The 20155-nt window shown below is 33.1% G+C and overlaps 1 protein-coding gene across 1 annotated transcript; it reads left to right on the top strand.

Annotated features, from left to right (window-relative positions):
• Positions 1 to 979: 979 nt before the first annotated feature.
• LOC141344400 (retinoid isomerohydrolase) lies at positions 980 to 18552 on the top strand. The gene is made up of 14 exons (XM_073849287.1): positions 980 to 990; positions 2045 to 2127; positions 3655 to 3805; positions 5635 to 5742; positions 5828 to 5969; positions 8082 to 8229; positions 8322 to 8403; positions 9742 to 9874; positions 9955 to 10094; positions 11503 to 11632; positions 16081 to 16195; positions 16576 to 16670; positions 16748 to 16859; positions 17728 to 18552. Exons 1-14 carry the CDS (start codon positions 980 to 982, stop codon positions 17871 to 17873), a joined length of 1596 nt encoding a protein of 531 aa, XP_073705388.1. The 3' UTR covers positions 17874 to 18552.
• The last annotated feature ends 1603 nt before the right edge of the window (positions 18553 to 20155 follow it).

Raw genomic sequence — 20155 nt, 5'->3', positions numbered from 1 at the left:
CACATTATTTTGACTTGTTTTTACTGAAAACAAGAAAATAATTTTTACTTGTCTAGAAAATCCTTCTTGATTTAAGAATTTTTAATCAAGATAAAAAAATCTAAGTAAGAAAAGCATTTTTTGCAGTGTATTTATCTTCTTTCTTACCCAGTTGATGCAAATGAACCATTATTTAATGAAATATGCACTAATTTGCATAAATTTCTAGTACAAAAATCTAAACACTGGATGAAGTCAGTTTCAAAATTCTTTTTCAAATTTTTTTCATTTTTTACAGTTTTTTGGGGGGGAATCAAATGTATAAAATCAAGCAAATTCTATATGAACAAATCCCTCTGTAAAGTCTTCAGGATGTAGATACAAATGTCAAGTTTGGTGTGTGTAAGTGCTGCTGAAGTGGAGATTTATGGCTCAGTGTAGGAGAAAACACTCATTTTGAGAAAACAACCTTTAAAAATATGGATTGTAATTGAAATCTATCGACACTAATAGGTAAAGTGCTATAACAGAAACACTTAACTGTGTCTTTTGGATGTTTTCTTTCCACTAGTCTGAAAAACCAAAAAGCCCAAAATCTCAAACTTGACAAGTGCATGAATAAACCTCCAAACTTGGGTCTCACATGTACATTGTTATGAAAACTGCTGTATGTGTATTTCAATGTTATTATTTCCTGAATGCAGTCTTTGTTAGGGGTTTTATCAGCTGCCTTCAGCTCATTTCTTACGTCGTACATCACAGCTTTCAGCTGCATGAAAATCTCAAATCCTATTTGAAGGACTGGCTATTGTAAAGGCATCTCAGGCCTTGTACAATGGCCTTGTTGTTTAGCAAATGCTGCCATTGGCTGTAACAGGGGTCAGAGTTAGTCAGAGTAAACCTGTGTAAGAGGATAAAGTATAAAAACCCAAAACTCAGAGCTCTGCTGATAAAACACAACAGGAACAAGTTCACAGACACCACTGTCCCAGCAGCAATCATGGTTAGCCGGTAAGTAACTTTCTTTCTTGTTATTCTTTGCTGTATATCACAAGCTTTAATGTATCTGGATGAACATTACAGTATGTTTTGGATTTACACTGCAAAAAATTAATTACTTAGGTTTTTTGTCTTGTTTCCAGCCAAAATATCTAAAAATTCTTAAATCAATAAAGATTTTCTAGACGAGTAAAAATTATTTTCTTGTTTTCCGTAAAAACAAGTCAAAATTAAGAGCGTTTTTGCTTGAAACAAGCGAAATAATCTGCCAACGGGGTAAGAAAAATAATCTTGTTTTTTGTTGAAATAAGATTTTTTTTCTTACCCCATTGGCAGATTATTTTGCTTGTTCTTCTAAGCAAAAACTCACTTAATTTGGACTTTTCTGAAAACAAGAAAATATTTTTTAGTTGTCTAGAAAATCCTCCTTGGTTTGAATAATTATTAGATATTTTGGCTGGAAACAAGACACAAATATCTAAATAAGAAAAGCTGTTTGTGCAGTGCATGCACCGCAAAAAAAAAATGCTTTTCTAACTTATATTTTTTGTCTTGTTTCCAGCCAAAATATCTAAAAATTCTTAAAACCAAGAAGAATTTTCTAGACAAGAAAAAAAATATTTTCTTGTTTTCAGGAAAGTCAAAATTAAGTGCATTTTTGCTTAAAACAAGCAAAATAATCTGCCAATGTGGTAAGCAAAAAAAATATATATATATGTTTTCTGTTTGAAATAAAAAAAAAATAATTGCTTGCCTCATTGGCAGATTATTTTGGTTGTTCTAAGCAAAAACTCACTTAATTTTGACTTTCTTTTTTTTTCCGGTAAACAATAACATAAAATTTACTCGTCGAGCAAATCCTTCTTGTTTTAAGAATTTTTAGATATTTTGACTGGAAACAAGACAAAAAAATAGAAATGCAGTTTTTGCAGTGTACGCTGTTGCGTTTAGGTCACTGGAAAACATTTATATAGTGATGTTGTAAAATGGCAGAATCTGTACATCAATTCTCTCAGATATTAAAAAATTAAATTAAAGTATTATTATTTATTTCCTCGCTTTTCAGTTTTGAGCACCCTGCTGGAGGCTATAAGAAAATCTTTGAGACTGTGGAGGAGCTCAACGAACCTCTTCCAGCAACCGTCACTGGTATTTATATCTTTTTTTTTTCCTGTATTTATTAACTGAAAATATTCTGGGAAAAAATGGCATTCATTTCTAATATTTTAAAATGTATTTTAATATCCACCACTCAAATTTCTCATATAAAAAATCTTTAGAAAGAAAGGATGATGTGCTAGTCTGACCTGACAAAACCCTTTCTGGGTTGAAATGTTTATTTATTTGTTTGTTTGTTTTTAAAATAAACATTTGTGACCCTGGACCACAAAACAAATCTTAAGTAGCACGGGTACACTGCAAAAAATGCTTTTCTTACTTAGATTTTTTGTCTTGTTTCCAGCCAAAACATCTAAAAATTCTTAAATCAGGAAGGATTTTCTAGACAAGTAAAAATTTGTGTCTTGTTTTTAGTAAAAACAAGTCAAAATTAGGTGAGTTTTTGCTTAAAACAAGCCAAATAATCTGCCAATGGGGTAAGAAAAATAATCTAGTTGTCTGCTTGAAATACGATTTTTTTTCTTACCCCATTGGCAGATTATTTTGCTTGTTTTAAGCAAAAACTCACTTAATTTTTACTTGTTTTTACTAAAAACAAGATAATAATTTTTACATGTCTAGAAAATCCTTGATTCAAGATTTCTTAGATAATTTTTCTTGTTTCCAGCCAAAATATCTAAGTAAGAAAAGCATTTTTTGCAGTGTATATTTGTAGCAATAGGCAACAATGCATTGCATGGGTCAAAATCATACCTTTTTATGATCCACAAACATATTTAGTTAATTCCCCACCATGAATATTTCAAAACAAATTTTGATTAATAATATGCATCGCTAAGAACTTAATTTGACAACTCTAAAGGCGATTTTCTTAATATTACGTTTTTGTTTTTTGTTTTATGCACTCTCAGATTCAGGATTTTTAAATAGTTGAATCTCAACTAAATATTGTCAATTGAAAGTGTATGTATTCAGCTTTCAGATAATGTATAAATCTCAATTTCCAAAAAAATTACACTTAATGACTGATTTTGTGGTCCTGGGTCACTGTAATTGTGCACCTGCATTAAATGCTTTTCTTACTTAGATTTTTTTTTTTTTTTGTCTTTTTCCAGTCAAAATGTCAAAAAACTTTTAATCAAATAGGATTTGCTAGACAAGTAAAAATTATTTAAGTCAAAATTTAGTGAGTTTTTGCTTAGAACAACCAAAATAATAAAGAAAAAATAATCTTATTTCAAATAGAAAACATTATTTTTCTTACCCCATTGGCAGATTATTTTGCTTGTTTCAAGCAAAAACACTTAATTGTAACACTTTTTTTTTTTTTTTTTTTAAACAAAACAATTTTTACTCTTCTAGAAAATCCTTTTTGATTTAAATTTTTTTTAATATTTTGGCTGGAAACAAGACAGAAAATTTAAAGTGAGAAAAGCAGTGTAGATGTAGTATTAATACATTTCAGGATCAGAGTCTGGAAACAGCTTGAGTTGCATTTGAACTCACGTGATGAACATATCTGCTAATTATCAAACACTAAACTTGTATTTTTTTTAGGTCGCATCCCCTCATTCATAAAAGGCAGTCTGCTCCGTCTGGGTCCCGGTTTGTTTGAGGTCGGAGCAGAGCCTTTCTTCCATCTTTTCGACGGCCAGGCCCTCATGCACAAGTTTGATTTCAGAAATGGACAAGTCACATATTTCCGCAAGTATGCAAATGAATCTTTACATTATTGTGTTGATTCCTGCTCCAGTTAACTCTTTAAAAGAAAATAATACAAAATTATCAGTGATATTTTAGTTTCAGTGATCTACAATTATAGTTTTTATTAGTATTTTGAATAATTTGAAATTTTAGTTTTCTATAGGTTTTATTTAGTTTTACTTTTTATAATGTTCTAGGGCTGTCACTAACAATTATTTTGCTAATTGAGTAATCGGTTGATTATTCTGATGATTAATGAGTAATTGTAAAATTTTTGTGGTAACAATAGACTTAAAATGACTTAAAATACATATATGTGACCTTGGACCACAAAACTGGTCTTAAGTAGCACGGGTATATTTGTAGCAGTAGCCATAAATACATTGTTCTTTTATACCAAAAATCATTAGAATATTATATAAAGATCATGTTCCATGAAGATACTCATGAAATTCCCTACTGTAAATAGATCAAAACTTATTTTTTTGATTAGTAAGAACTTCATTTGGTCAACTTTAAAGGCGATTTTCTCAATATTTAATTTTTTTTTGCACCCTCAGATTCCAGATTTTCAAATAGTTCATCTCGGCCAAATATTCGGCAGGAAATTGTGTTTTTTTACCGGGAGACCCCCGCCAAAATGCAATTGGTCTAGTTTTAAGAAGCATTTGGGCGACCCTGCTCTATAGTCCTTAAATATTTAATATTGACTAAACTACAAGTCAAATCTCCTTATATTCTTAAATATTTGGCCGCTTCTTTATGATAGAAATTCTACAGCCACTGTCATTTCTTGAACAAGAACATGTGCACATCAAATTCAAACTTAAAGCGCGAGTTTAAACTTTTATTTCGAGACGGTTCGCGCATGTAAATGATAACTGTTTGTGTGGAGCAGCATTTACTGATGTAGACGTACATAACCTAAACGCATATTAAAAAAAAATGCATTATAAACCAGCAGTACATGTATTTATTTGATTGAATCACAGCCTTTGTAAATTCGCAATAGCACTACACTGCAAAAAATGCTTTTCTGTCTTGTTTCCAGCCAAAATATCTAAAAAATCTTGAATCAGGAAGGATTTTCTAGACAAGTAAAAATTATTATCTTGTTTTTAGTAAAAACAAGTCAAAATTAAGTGAGTTTTTGCTTAAAACAAGCAAAATAATCTGCCAATGGCGTAAGAAAAAAAATCTTATTTCAAGCAGACAACTAGATTATTTTGTTTTACCCCATTGGCAGATTATTTTGCTTGTTTTAAGCAAAAACTCAACTAATTTTGACTTGTTTTTACTAAAAACAAGACACACATTTTTACTTGTCTAGAAAATCCTTCCTGATTCAAGAATTTTTAGATATTTTGGCTGGAAACAAGACAAAAAATCAAAGTAAGAAAAGCATTTTTTGCAGTGTAATTCCTCTTTTTGCACTCTTCTCCTTGATTTGTTATAACTTTTGGCAGTCTGTGGTACTCCAAATGTTTTTTACTGGTCAGACCAATTAGTACAGCCAAAAACATGACAATAATTGACCATTTTCAGCAGCTATAATCAGCAAAATATGCAAGTTTGGTTCGGTTCGATGGCAATGTTTACATTCACTTGAGCCATTGTGAAAACACTCTTTAATTCTTGTCCATGGAATGTCCCACTTTGATTAATTGACGCATGCAAAATGTAGTAAATAATTTTTTCTTATTTATGTAGTACTTGAATTTATTCAAGGAATCGTGACAGCCCTATAGTTTTCATTCATTTATTTCAGTTCTAACTATTTAGTACATCAAGTTAAACATATTCACTTTTTAAACCTGGCTTTTTTTCCGCCAGGTTTGTCAAAACAGATGCTTATGTTCGTGCTATGACAGAGAAACGTGTCGTAATCACTGAGTTCGGAACCTGTGCTTATCCAGATCCCTGCAAGAACATCTTCTCCAGGTTTGACTGCATTGCTGTTATTCACAGAATTGAAACCTTCTGCATTTGGTGCATCAGCATTTTTACATTTTGCCATTCGTGGCAGGTTCTTCACTTATTTCAAAGGCGTTGAGGTGACAGACAACTGCCTGGTGAACGTTTACCCTATTGGAGAGGACTTCTATGCTGTCACTGAGACTAATTACATCACCAAAGTCAACGTGGAAACCATGGAAACCTTGAAGAAGGTGAGACAAAGATTTATTGTGCACTGATTTAAATATCTTGTAGTCCTTCCCAGCACTAAGAAATATCACTATTATCACAGTGGTGTAATGTAACAAAGTAAGAATATTTTTTTATATTTTTAGCCAACTTTAGCTTTTACTCCACTACATTTCCTAATTAAAATGTAGACCTTACTCTAATACACTTCCTGGAAGCATATGTGTTACTTTCTACAAAATAGTCTGAAGTCAGAAAAACACGGACTGCAGGAAAGCAGGTTTGACGAATCAGTTGTTAGAGCTCCTAAAAACACCTTTGCTCATGCAATAAGTGATATTTTAGACATAATGCTTGTTTTTGCTCAATTTTGCCAATGAAAACAGTTCCAAACAAAGATCCCAGCACTGTTTTGCATCTCCGAGCAGTGGATGGTGTTTACCTGAATCAGCTTTTTGAAAGAATCGGCTAGTAAAAATGATTCAGTGATTCCTGAATGAATCAGCCGTTTGAATGAATCAGTTGAATCTCAAGCTCAGTGTGAAATTTCACATTTCGAATATATTTTTATGTCTTAAATTATTTCAAATGTCAGTACTCAACTTTTTTGTTAAAAACAAAACATTAGGCCTATTTATGCATTTGTAACTGCAGTTTAAATGCAACCATGCCTCCTCTGAGATACATTAAAGTAGATATGTGAAAGTACTTGAAAGTACTCGAAATTCAGACATATGGATTCAAGGCCTGGAAAGTGCTTAAAAACAAACATAGGTCCTTGAAAGTGCTTGAATTAAATTTTTAAATACATTTTGTTTATGGAGCTATTTCAATGAAAGACACTAGACGAAGTGCTTCTTATTCTTACCCAAAAATACAAAATGGAAGACAATCTTGCTACTCAAGCTGTGTATTAACATTATATTTATTTATAGATTTATTTGCTTCTTTTCCATTATGCATTTACTTGCACTTTTACTTTCAATAGTATGTTTAAGATAAATAATAATAAAAAAATTCGTACTTAAAGGATTAGTTCACTTTCATAACAACAATTTACAGATAATGTACTCACCCCCTTGTCATCCAAGATGTTCATGTCTTTCTTTCCTCAGTCGTAAAGAAATTGTTCTTTTTTTTGTTGAGGAAAACATTTTAGGATTTCTCTCTTTATAATGGAGATGGATGTCGCCCCGAAGTTTGAACTTCCGAAATGCAGTTAAAATACAGCTTCAAAAGGCTCTAAACGATCCCAGCCGAGGAGGAAGGGTCTTATCTAGCAAAACGATTGGTTACTTTCGAAAAGAAATTGACAATTTATATACTTTTTAACCTCAAATGCTTGTCTTGTCTCGTCTCTGTGCAGTGAATGTGTAGTCAGTAGAATCTGGGTCAATGCAGTTAGGGGACGTCTAAAAACTCCCATCTCGTTTATGTCTTCAACGTCAAAATCGTCCTATAATGCTGTTTTTACCTTTTTTTGTAGAGGGAGTTTGAGTTTCTTTGTATGTTCACTTTGTAAACACTATGTCGGTACTTTTGCAGCGATCTAAGGTGATTTTGAAGTTAGGGAAGAAAATGAGATGGGTGTTTTTAGACGTACCCTAACTGTATTTACCCCAATCACACAGACTTCGCATGCGCTGAGCAAAGACGAGACAAGACGAGCATTTGAGGTTAAAAAGTATATCAATTGTCAATTTGTTTCGAAAATAACCGATCGTTTCGCTAGATAAGACCCTGGGATCGTTTAGAGCCTTTTGAAGCTGCATTTAAACTGCATTTCGGAAGTTCAAACTTCGGGTGCCATCCATGTCCATGATAAAGAGAGAAATCCTGAAATGTTTTCCTCAAAAAAAAAAAAAAAAAAATTTCTTTACGAGTGAGGAAAGAAAGACATGAACATCTTGGATGACAAGGGGGTGAGTACATTATCTGTGCATTGTTGTTATGAAAGTGAACTTATCCTTTAAGTACAATAAATATCCCATACTTTTACTTTTGCTCAAGTAAGTTAATATTCTAAACGGTGACTTCGACTTCTACCAAAGTCATTTTCTGGTAAGATATCTGTACTTTTACTTAAGTATTGCCTTCAGATACTTTATACACCACTGTTTAATGGTTTCCAAAAGGTGGACTTGTGTGACTATGTGAATATAAATGGAGTAACGGCTCATCCGCACATCGAGAAAGACGGTACAGTCTACAACATTGGAAACTGCATGGGGAAGGGAGCCTCGCTGGCCTACAATATCGTCCGAATCCCTCCAAAACAAAAAGGTAGGTGTTCTTATGGTCATTGAGAAACATTTCATGAATGTTGGTTAAACGATATCTAACGTGTTTGGTTAAATGGAAACAAACTCTTTCAGACAAATCAGACCCGATTGAGAAATCCAAGGTGGTTGTGCAGTTCCCGAGTGCGGAAAGGTTCAAGCCATCCTATGTGCACAGGTAAGCATAGCTACACTCAAATAGTACTATTATTGAAGACATTCTTACAGGAAAATACTATTTCGTTTAATTCAGTGTATTACATGCTGTTTCCTTGTCATTGGATGAAATGAAAATTTTGCATACACCATTCAATTAAATAATGCATTGATTTATGTATTGCAAATATGTATACAAATGCATAGAATTGATTTTGTTGTAATCTATTACAGTTTTATTGAACTGCTGTTATTGATGATGTTTAAATGAAGTGTAGATACAGTACTTGCACTAAAAAAACTTTATTGTATAAATCATACAAGTATAGTCAACTAATAAACCAGGCAGGGCAATCAAGACCATATCTGTTGCTCAGATATGCACAATATTTTTTATTTGCTTAATTTGGCAAATGTAAATATAGGGACATATAGTGTCTTAAATATAGGTTTCTTAAACAATGATGTTTTTATTTATTTATTTATTGTGTGGATTCCATATACTACCTTGAAAAACATTGACAGTAAATTTCACAATTATTTACACAGAACTAATTAATTAACATGAAAGACTGAAATAGTATTTTCTTGTGAATCATTCTCCAAAATCTTTTCATTTACTTCAACTTCATTTTTTTTAATTATAATGAATAATTACAATTAGGTTTGCAATCAAACTAAACCTAGTTTTATTGTAGTTCACAAAAAAATCACACTATAAAAAAACTGAAAATTGTACTATTGTAAATACTAAAGATCAAAACAGTGTAAATGTTGTTTTATGTTGGAAATATTAATGAAAATCCAACCTTAACTTAAAAAAACAATTACAGTGTAATGTTATAATTAATAATTATAATTAGGTTTGCAGTCAAACTAAAACTAGTTTTTGTTGTACTTCACAAAAAAATGTGAAAAAATTAGACAAAATGAAAAATAAAGTACTGTATTTTTTTTTTCAAACTATTTGTATTTTCACAAACAGTGAGTATATTGCGACTTTATAAATGTCATTTTTTGTTTATGCTTTTGTAAATATTAACAATAATATTTAAATACACTACTTTTGCCAAAGAAATCTTATTGTGCATATCATACAAATATGGCATAATGTATAGTCAGCTGGTCATTATTACAAAATAAACCACCAATTGCACACTAATGTATGTTGCTTTTGGTTTATTTGGAACTTTTTCCATTGGTGAAGAGAGAATATAGTGTTTAAAACATAAGTTACTCAATATTACCTTTATGTTGATAAAGGTCTGTGTTTGGAGCCAGTAATAGAATGATCAGTGAACCCATTTGTATTGAAATAAATCAGCAGTTGATAAACCATATGTCATCTTTCCCCTCCTAGTTTTGGCATGACAGAAAACTACTTTGTCTTCGTTGAAACTCCCGTTAAAATCAACCTGTTGAAGTTCCTGAGCGCTTGGACTATTCGAGGATCCAACTACATGGACTGCTTTGAATCTGATGAGGAGAAAGGCGTACGTTCACTTGATAATGCATGAGTTTCAGAATTTTAGGCAGCATTTGAACTTTATATATGTTGTGTTAATTTAAACAGACATGGTTACACATTGCAAGGAAGCATCCTGGAGAATACATCGACTATAAATTCAGAACCGCTGCAATGGGTCTGTTCCACCACATCAACTGCTATGAGGACTCAGGCTTCATTGTTGTTGACCTGTGTGCCTGGAAAGGGTAAGTCAAACACAATTAAATCAGCTCTATTTATTTATTGACTTATTTAGTGACTTTAGAGCCCTCTAGGTTTAAGTGAGTGTAATGCATTATTGTCATTACAGTTGATAACATAAGATTTCTGAAATGCAAACCAGGAACTTTTTTAGTGTCACAGTCAAAATATTGAAAACTCCGCTTGAAAAAAAAAAAAAAATCCCATTCACTAAATAAAATGATTTTGTGGTGAAGTAAATAAAACAGAAAAATAAATGTAATTTCTACATTAAATAATTGAGTTCAGGCAATAATAAAAAAGAGTAAAGAATAGTAGAATTAAAAATGTGAACTTATAAGTATATTTAACTTGGAATTGTTTTATTTTTTACAAAGATTCTTTAAGCAAATAAGTCATGATCCTGTTGTTCCCATCATGCACTTGGGCATGAATAATTAATAAGGGTAATTTTTCGCTGTTTTCAGATTGTATTTACACTGTTTTATGTTTGCTTTTGTTGTTAGTAACTTTCTGTTTAGTAACATCTAGAGTTCATTTTCTATTCAAAATGACCCATTCATATTTAAAAGCTATTCATTGATTGTTACCATCATTGTGTATCATGTGCCAAGTTTTGAGGTCTCTGTGTTCATTTGGTTAGTAACTACATTGAGTCAACATATAACCTAAAAACATTAAAGAGCTGTCTGCATGCTTATGTACATGTTTGAAAGTGAACCACATGCTTTAATGGCATTTTATTCAGTGCAATGATGTTTGAGTAAAGTTTAGTGAATTGTACTTGAGGACTGCAGGGTGAACTTAAATAATTAAGTAGAAATTACTCATTAAACTATAAATCAATCTTTAAATTTACTTACTTGCTTTGCTAATTTTACTTAATTTAGTTAAGTAGATTTTACTTAATTCCATACTTAAATTTGACTTAAAAAATGTGTGTGCAAAACTTGTCAAATAAAAATAAGGTGAATTTAGGGTAATAATTATAATGATGTTTGCAGTCCAGATGGACCTGGCTTTAATACAATAAAATGGCAAAAATCACACTACGAAAAATAGTAAATTGATAGAAAATTTATGTTCACGCATTTGGAAATGGGTCTTTACTATTCCTGTTTAGATTTATTACTTGGCATTCGAGGTTCATTTTGAGCACAAACTTCATGCTTTCTGTGACTGCAATTGTTTAGTTTATTATTTTTCATATTATTTGTTTTTATCAGGGCCTTATTAGAAGTCAGTCTACCATTAGAATGATTAGAAAATTGGTATTTCAGGGTTAGAAACTTCAGCATGGGTTAATTTGCACATTTATTATTATTCATCAGCATTATTATCATTTACATTTGACAGCTGGTTTCAGGTGAGATCATTTTTCTAATAAGTTTTTTTTTTTCTCTTTCTCTTCAGCTTTGAATTTGTCTACAACTATCTGTGGCTAGCAAACCTCCGTGCAAACTGGGAAGAGGTGAAAAGAAATGCCATGATCGCCCCTCAGCCAGAAGTCAGGCGATACGTGCTTCCTCTGGATCCCTTCAGGGTAAATAAAAAACACTTAATATGGCGAGACACTGCAGGTGAATAGGGTAAAAAAAACCTAATAGTTATCATCTTACTTACCAAGTTAATTGATTACATTGATAATTGCAAACGTTTTTTGTATTACAAGTTTTCTAAAATGTTAGGTTTTAAAATGCAAATGAGGCATTATTTAATGAAATATGTACGGTGGCCGAGAGAGCTCAACGCTCTGCTACTTAAGAAAACACATGCAAACAGAAAAAAACAACAAATTAAACACATGCAAACAGAAACAAACAACAGATTAAAAAAAAACCTTCATCAGTTTGACAACACTGCAAATCCTCACAACGCAAACACAAATACGGAAACGCGCTGCAAAAGCAAAAAAAAGCGCTGCAAACGCAAAAAAGCGCTGCAAACGCAAAAAAAGCGCTACAAAAGCAAAAAAAGCGCTGCAAACGCAAAAAAGCGCTGCAAAAGCAAAAAAAAGCGCTGCAAAAGCAAAAAAAAAGCGCTGCAAACACAAAAAAAGCGCTACAAAAGCAAAAAAAGCGCTGCAAACGCAAAAAAGCGCTGCAAAAGCAAAAAAAAGCGCTGCAAAAGCAAAAAAAGCGCTGCAAAAGCAAAAAAAAACGCTGCAAAAGCAAAAAAAAGCGCTGCAAAAGCAAAAAAGCGCTGCAAAAGCAAAAAAAGCGCTGCAAACGCAAAAAAAGCGCTGCAAACGCAAAAAAAGCGCTACAAAAGCAAAAAAAGCGCTGCAAACGCAAAAAAGCGCTGCAAAAGCAAAAAAAAGCGAAATTTCCGTTGTGCTCCGTGCTATTTGCAGCACTTGCAGCACTTTTTTTACAGCGTGTTTCCGTATTTGTGTTTGCATTGCGAGGATTTGCCTGTGTTGTCAAACTGATGATGTTTTTTTTTATTTTATTTGTTGTTGTTTTTTTCTGTTTGCAAATGTTTTCTTTCTGTTTGCATGTGTTTTCTTAAGTTGCAGCGCGTTGAGCTCTCTCGGCCAGGGTTGGGGTCAATTCAGGAATGAACTCAACAATTCCAATTCAAATAAGGAAATGGAATTGGAATTGGAATTCAACAACAATTACAGGAAACACAGTTGGAATTGAATTGGAATTACAGGAAGTGGAATTCAATTCAGGGAAACTCCACTGAATTCCGTTTATTGCTGTTTCTGAGCATTTATTTGTGATTGCATTTAGAGACATAAATTTGAACTTTATTTATGATGCTTTACAAATACCAAGTAATGCATGAAATAGAGTTGATCAAATGCAAGTAAATAAAAATGAGAACTGTACATTATGAATTAATAATTGAATGACAGTGGTGATACGTTTGTGGATGTACTATACATTCAATATATGATTACCACATAATATATGTCTCAACTCAAATGACTCAAAAAATGAGTCATGTTCATTCATGTATTTCATTCACTTTTTGTTGCATCGAATTATCTAGGGCTGCAACAACGAATCGATAAAATCGATAAAAATCGATTACTAAAAGCGTTGGCAACGAATTTCATAATCGATTCGTTGTGTCGCGCGACGCAGAGACATTTGGTTGTTATTATATATATTTAAAAAAAAAAATTGAGCGCAGAGCGGAGTGGACACATTCGGTCTCTCTCCCGCACTGATGCCAGCAGAGTTCGGCACCTCATAAGCTGTGTTTCCATCCAAAAATGCGAATTTAACTTATGCGCAAAACTGGAACATTTGAGCATAAAGTACCGTTTCTACATTATATATATATGCTGCCCCGATTTATATCAAACATGTTTGATATTTAAGCTTACTTTGGCTAGCGTACTTTCACAGCAGCCAATGCTCGATCGCAAAACAGCTGCTGTACGGGTCGTTGGATAGTGGAGATGGAGAAAACTACTTCTATAGTTTTTGTAACACTGTCTGTCTGTATAATGTGTCGAAAACATACCACAACCGTAAGGAGGAAGAGGAGCTCTGCTGAGGTGAAATCGTCTCAGTTTTGAATAGGGCTGTGACGGTGGCACGTTGTTTTTTTATATATAGCCTACACTTCAGTCAGCGAACAAGCAGCCTAAAAACGCCAAAATAAATCAAAGAAATAATATATTTAATTAAGAAAGTAGCCTAAGAGTATTAAATAGGCTATTAAACAAACATTCCTTGTAAAAATGTCCTACAGCTCATCAATTTTTGGCCGACTGAATTTCCAGTCCGACTGTCTTTTTTTCTCTTTCTCTTCCTCATTACACAGCTGCTGTTTTTAATAGCAAAGTGATTACATTTATTTTCGTTCCTTTAGTTTATAAAGTTAATTTAGAGATATATTTGGAACACTTTTTGTTTGTTAAATTCAAGTTTTTGTTTTTTAAAGTTATACCTAGCAAACAGCGGCAGACAGATCAAAAGCCTGCTTAATTCATCGCGATTTAAATTAAAATCCATTGATATAAAAAACTTAAAACATATCACAATATTAGTTTAATCATTCAATCAAGATAATTCCAAAGTTTGTGCGGAGAGAAGCGCGCTTTGCAGCGCATGGAGACGCCAGTGCAATGTGGAATTTCTTTTTTGCTCATAAAGGTAAGAGTAATTTACCACCCGGGCCGGAACTGTAAAGGGTCTACCTTAGTTTGTGTGTACTAACAGTATCAACAAAATGTGCTCTTAAAGAAAACAAACAGAATACGCTTGATATCTTTGGTTTAAACAGGAGCGCTTCACAATAATTAACCGAAACCCAGGTAATTGCCTCACAAACACAATATCTATAGAAAGCTTTAAATTATTATTTTACTATAAAACGAAATAATTAAAATCGAAAACAAAACTCTTTCATTAGCTAATCCATAAAGATGCATTAGGCATTAATGAGCAGATGGCAGGATCGTCAATTTCATCTTTGCAACACTGAATCAGAAAATACTAGTTTATTAATAAGTAATTCGAATATTTTCTTAATTTTTGCCTTGACACATTCATGGTAATTACTTTTGCTGGGGCTTTGAGGCCAGTTTTGCGTGCATTTGAATGCGGAACTCTTCCAGCTGGTCGCTGCTGATGGCAGGACACTAAACACCGCCATGGCAGAATGAATGTAGCAGAAAGTTAGTCAAGTTATCCCGTTCCAGCGTGCAAAGTCACATGACTTTTTTAATGCGCACTGAGGAATTTAATTTGAGAGGCTTCTTGATGGGAAATGCAGCATGTACACCACAGCAAGCCGCTGTCTTGACGGATAGTAATTTTAGTTTATTTAGTCTATATATTTGGCAGATGTAAAGCATACATGTGTATGTTTTTTGTGTTAGTCCATTTTTATTTTATTATTATTATTATAACAGTTCAAGGAGCAACATGTTCGTGCACTTTCTAAAGATTTTAGTTCTGTTTTTGAATAAAGGGTTGTAAATCCCTTTTTTTTATCCGATTCATCGATTAATCGAAAAAATAATCGACAGATTGATCGATTATTAAAATAATCGTTAGTTGCAGCCCTAGAATTATCATCATTTCCTGAAATTTGGCATGTGAAATGATCACGCTTAACATACTAAACATACAGTACTTTGTATTTCTTTTATATGTTTGTTGTTTATGTGATTTACAATATTTAATGTAATATAAACTATTAAGCAAATCAAGTCAAATTATTTTATTTAGCAACTCAAGTGGAATTTAGTGGAATTTATTTGATTTCAATTCTGTTTCCTGGCATTCCATTTCAATTCCAATTCCATTTCCTGTCAGCTGCATGCAATTCCAATTCCATTCCAGGAAGTGAATTGGAATTTACCATTCATTCTCAATTCAATTCATGAAAGGCCCCAACCCTGCTCTCAGCCACTGTAAATATGCGCTAATTTGCATACATTTCTAGTACTGGATGAAGTCAGTTTCAAAATTCTTGTTTAATTTTTTTTGACATATTAGAGTCAAATGTTTTTACAAAGAGGATTTTGAGTCTCATTTTGTCGCTGCATAATTCAGAAAAAACTTTGAACTGAGAGAAAACAATGTTGTTGTTGTTTTTTTTTTTTTTTTTTACATTTTTTGGGGAATAAAAAGGTTCTATAAAACCAAACAAATTATATATGAACAAATCCCTCTGTAAAAATCTTCAGGATATAGACAGGAATAAAAATGTAAAGTTTGGTGTGTGTAAGTTCTACTGAAGTGGAGATTTATGGCTCAGTGTAGGAGAAAAAACTCCTGGCCTTTAGAAATATGTATTGTAATTGAAATCTATTGACACAAATAGATAAAGTGCTATAAAAGAAACACTTAACAGTGTCTTTTGGGTGTTTTCTTTCCACTAGTCTGAAAAAACACTATGAAACAGCCCAAAATCATGAAAAAACAAAATTTTTGCCTGGAGTGTCTCCCCTTAAGATTGATATTTTTGTGTGAGGAAGATCCTAATGCTTCAAGATCAATCTTCAACACTGATTTCTTCTAGGAGGAGCAGGGCAAAAATCTGATCTCTCTGCCGTACACCACCGCCACAGCCACAATGCGAACTGATGGGACCATTTGGCTCGAACCTGAGGTGCTTTTCTCTGGTCCACGACAAGGTATGACAGCTTTTTCGTGTTACACTCTTTTAAAAAAAAAGTGCTTTAAAAGGTTCCTCACAGCAATGCCTTTGAAGAACCATTTTTGGTTCCACAAAGAACCATTCAGTCAAAGGTTTTTTAAAGAACCATCTCTTTCTTACCTTTTTATAATCTGAAGAACCTTCTTTTGCCACAAAGAACTAGAAAGGTTCTTAAGATGTTAAAGGTTGTTTATAGAACCATTTAGACAAAAAAAGTTCTTCTATGGCATCATGAAGCACCTTTATTTTTAAGAGTATATGACACCTTTTTGTCATTGATCCCTTCAAGATGCAGCTCAAATAAAGCTGGACATAAAACTCACGGTGATGTTTTATCATATGTTTTAAATCTCAAAGCATTCGAGTTTCCTCAGATCAACTACAAAATGAACAACGGAAAGAATTACACATACGCCTATGGACTGGGCCTCAACCACTTCATCCCTGACAGGGTATGAATAATCACACTCTTCTGTTCAGTATTTTATGACAAGAATGGGTTTTTAAGGCTGTCTTTGATGGTTCATAGATTTGCAAACTCAATGTGAAGACCAAGGAGACCTGGGTTTGGCAGGAGCCGGACTCCTACCCTTCAGAACCGCTGTTTGTGCAGAACCCTGATGGAGTGGATGAGGATGATGGTGGGTGACATTAGCCGTAGATTAAGCTTGTATTTTGGGTAACACTTCATTTTGATGTTCCCCAACACAAATTCAACTGACTATAAGTAACTTTGTAAGTAAGTACATGTCACCTTATTCTACTAACACTGGTAACAAGTGGAGGTAAACGGGTTAAAATTCATGCAATTTGATGTCAAAATCAGAATAAAAATCATTTTTATAGAATACTAGTCAAAGACGACATTTGAAGCTTTTAAAGCATTTAAACCAAAGACTATTGAATAACCAAGACTTGTCACCTGTATAGTTTTGAATGGGGGAAAAATGAAACACCCATTATGGCCGCGAAGCCCCGTCTTCTTAGTGAAAGAGCCTTAACAACAAGTTCTTAACAATGCATATTACTAATCAAAAATTACATTTTGATATTTTTATAGTAGGAATTTTACAAAAAATCTTCATGGAACATGATCTTTACTTAATTTCCTAATGATTTTTGGCATAAAAGAAAAATCGATAATTTTGACCCATACAATGTATTTTTGGCTATTGCTACAAATATACCCCAGCGACTTAAGACTGGTTTTGTGGTCCAGGGTCACATATATATGGGGCAGTTCTTGTCGGATTTTTGGTGATTGAAAATATGAAATTTAATCGTAAGCTTGGTGGACAGTTTTGGAGAATTTGAAGTTTCCCCATTCAAAGAGATAGGAGCTGCACTTGCATGTCGAGAGGAACTTCAAAGATGTCCGTAGAGTGACGTGACTTGCCTTAAAGGGACTTTGGTTGACATTTAGTTGCAAATAGCTTGTAGTTATTAAAATGTCTAAAGTGGATCCAAATAAAGAGTAACAGTTTTGTGTAATGCTTCACTATTTAACAGGTGTCATAATGACGATTGTGGTGTCGCCTGGAGCCCAAAGACCTACGTTCTGCCTGATCTTGAATGCCAAGGATCTGTCTGAGGTTGCAAGAGCAGAAGTTGACATTATTTCTCCAGTCACCTTCCATGGAATGTATAAACCATAGAGCGGATGGAAATACTGAACATAGAGTCCTCCAACACTGACAAACACTACTGTATACGCCATCACACTGTAAACTAATAATAATAAAACTATGGTATTGCACATTTGTTTTTGCAAATGCATAAAACTTAATTTGTCAACAAAATAGACTTGAATGCATGCAGTAGTTCATCCAAAAAAATGAAATTTTTCTTTGGAGACTCTGGTGATGAAATGTGCCTCAAGCGCACTGCATGCTAACTCTTTACTTTTACTTCATACTTTAAGGGGAGACGCTACAGGCAAAAACACTGTTTTTTTTTTTGTGTGTACTGGTCAAGTTTGAGATTTTGGGCTTTTTTGTTGAAAATACCCAAAAGACACTGTGATGTGTTTCTTTTATAGCACTTTATCTATTTGTGTCAATAGATTTCAATCCATTTTTCTCCTACGCTGAACCAAAAATCTCTACTTCAGTCGCACTTACACACACCTGTCTATATCCTGAAGGTTTTTACGGAGGGATTTGTGAATATATAACTGGCTTGATTTTATACAACATTTTCCCCCTTCTGTTAAAGCTATTTCTGAATAAAATGAGAAATCCCCTCAGTAAAAACATTCAACTCTAATATGTCAAAAAATTAAGAATTTTGAAACTGACTTCATCCAGTGTTTAGATTTTTGTACTAGAAATGTACGCAAATTAGCACATATTTCATTAAATAATGCCTTATTTGTATATTTAAACTTAAGATTTTAGAAAACTTGTAATACAAAAAATGTTTGCAAATTTCAATCAATCAACTGAATACGTAAGGTGATAACTATTAGTTAACTATTAATTTTAATTAGTTATCTATTAATTCTTTTTTGTTTTCCACTCACCTTCAGGTCATCCAAGATGTAGGCAATTTTTTTTCCTCAGTAGAACAGTAAAGAAGATTTTAAGCTGTAATTGTGGTCCTTGGTGATTTATAAAATGCAAGTCAACACTTTGAGAGTCAAAATGAATCCCTGTGGTTCCTTATGATGTGCTGAGGTCTAATGAAGCAAAACGATTGGTCTGTGCAAAAAACTGAACATTATTTACAGCATTATTACCTGTAAACTAAATCCAACTATTTTACAACATATTTAGATTTGAGAAAAAAAGACTAGTTAAAAATGCATATTTTCAAATTTTATTAAGATGTATTTTCATACATTTTGGTCTCTACATTCAACAAAAAATAGTACTTTGTTCCATTTTCTTTGCATGCAATGACTGCTTGAACTCATGGACTTCAACCAGAGTTTTATACTCTGCCAGGCCTGTACTGATCTTTAGCTCTGGATGGTTTTAAGTGTATTTATTCTCACCTGTGCTGTTGTCCTTTCATTATCACAAACCCAAACGCTTTTGCATCAGTTCTGATTTATTGCATGATTTAACTTAACTTAGATTTCATCAACATTCTTTCATTTCCAAGTCCATGTACAGGCTGTGTAGACTATATAACTGGAGATCAAAATGAGATGGTTTTTATTATTTTGACACTATTTGATAAGCACATTTGTAACAGAAAATTACATTATTATCATTATGACATGTAAACAGACTTTTGGTTTAACCACAATAACATTAAATAGATTTTTCTTTTAGTTTAGTGTTTTTAAACTATAATTTGATTCACTAGTAAGCAATGTTTTTAACAGTGTGATCATATCAAAGTCCCTTTAAGGCAACTCATGTCACTCGGCGGCCATCTTTGAAACGCCTCTCCACGTGCAAGTGCAGCTCCTATCTCTTTGAATGGGGAAACATCAGATTCTCAAAAAACTGCTCACCAAGCGAGTAAATTTTATATTTTAAATCACCAATGAAATATGACATAATTATGGTTCCTTGTGCGCCAATAGCGTTAAAAAAACGCTTATTTTCAGGCTAGATGAGCCAATGCGCATGCGCAGTACGGAGCGCACGTCTTTTAGAGCGCCGACTGTTTCTATAGCAACCCGGACTTCTAACGGCAGCTGCAGTGACGCGCTGACTTTACTAATCAATGATTGGCTCTTTCATTAAAAAGGCGGGGCTTCGCGGCCATAATGATCAAGGATAAACACCAAAGGGACAAGATGGATGAATTCAGTGTAATGTTTTGGTTTTGATCAATACGATAAACTTGCAGAGTTTCTTCTTGACAGGTAAGCTATTCCGTTTGTGCAGTCTTTAGTTGTTTCAAAAATATTGTTACTGTACAGCTAAACCGAAGCCATGGTAAGGTCTCTGTTTATTACACTGTAAATGGCCTTATGGGACTT

The sequence above is a fragment of the Garra rufa genome, chromosome 10 (genome assembly GCF_049309525.1).
Source record: "Garra rufa chromosome 10, GarRuf1.0, whole genome shotgun sequence".
NCBI lineage: Eukaryota > Metazoa > Chordata > Actinopteri > Cypriniformes > Cyprinidae > Garra > Garra rufa.
This window is presented reverse-complemented; position numbering and strand designations above follow the sequence as displayed.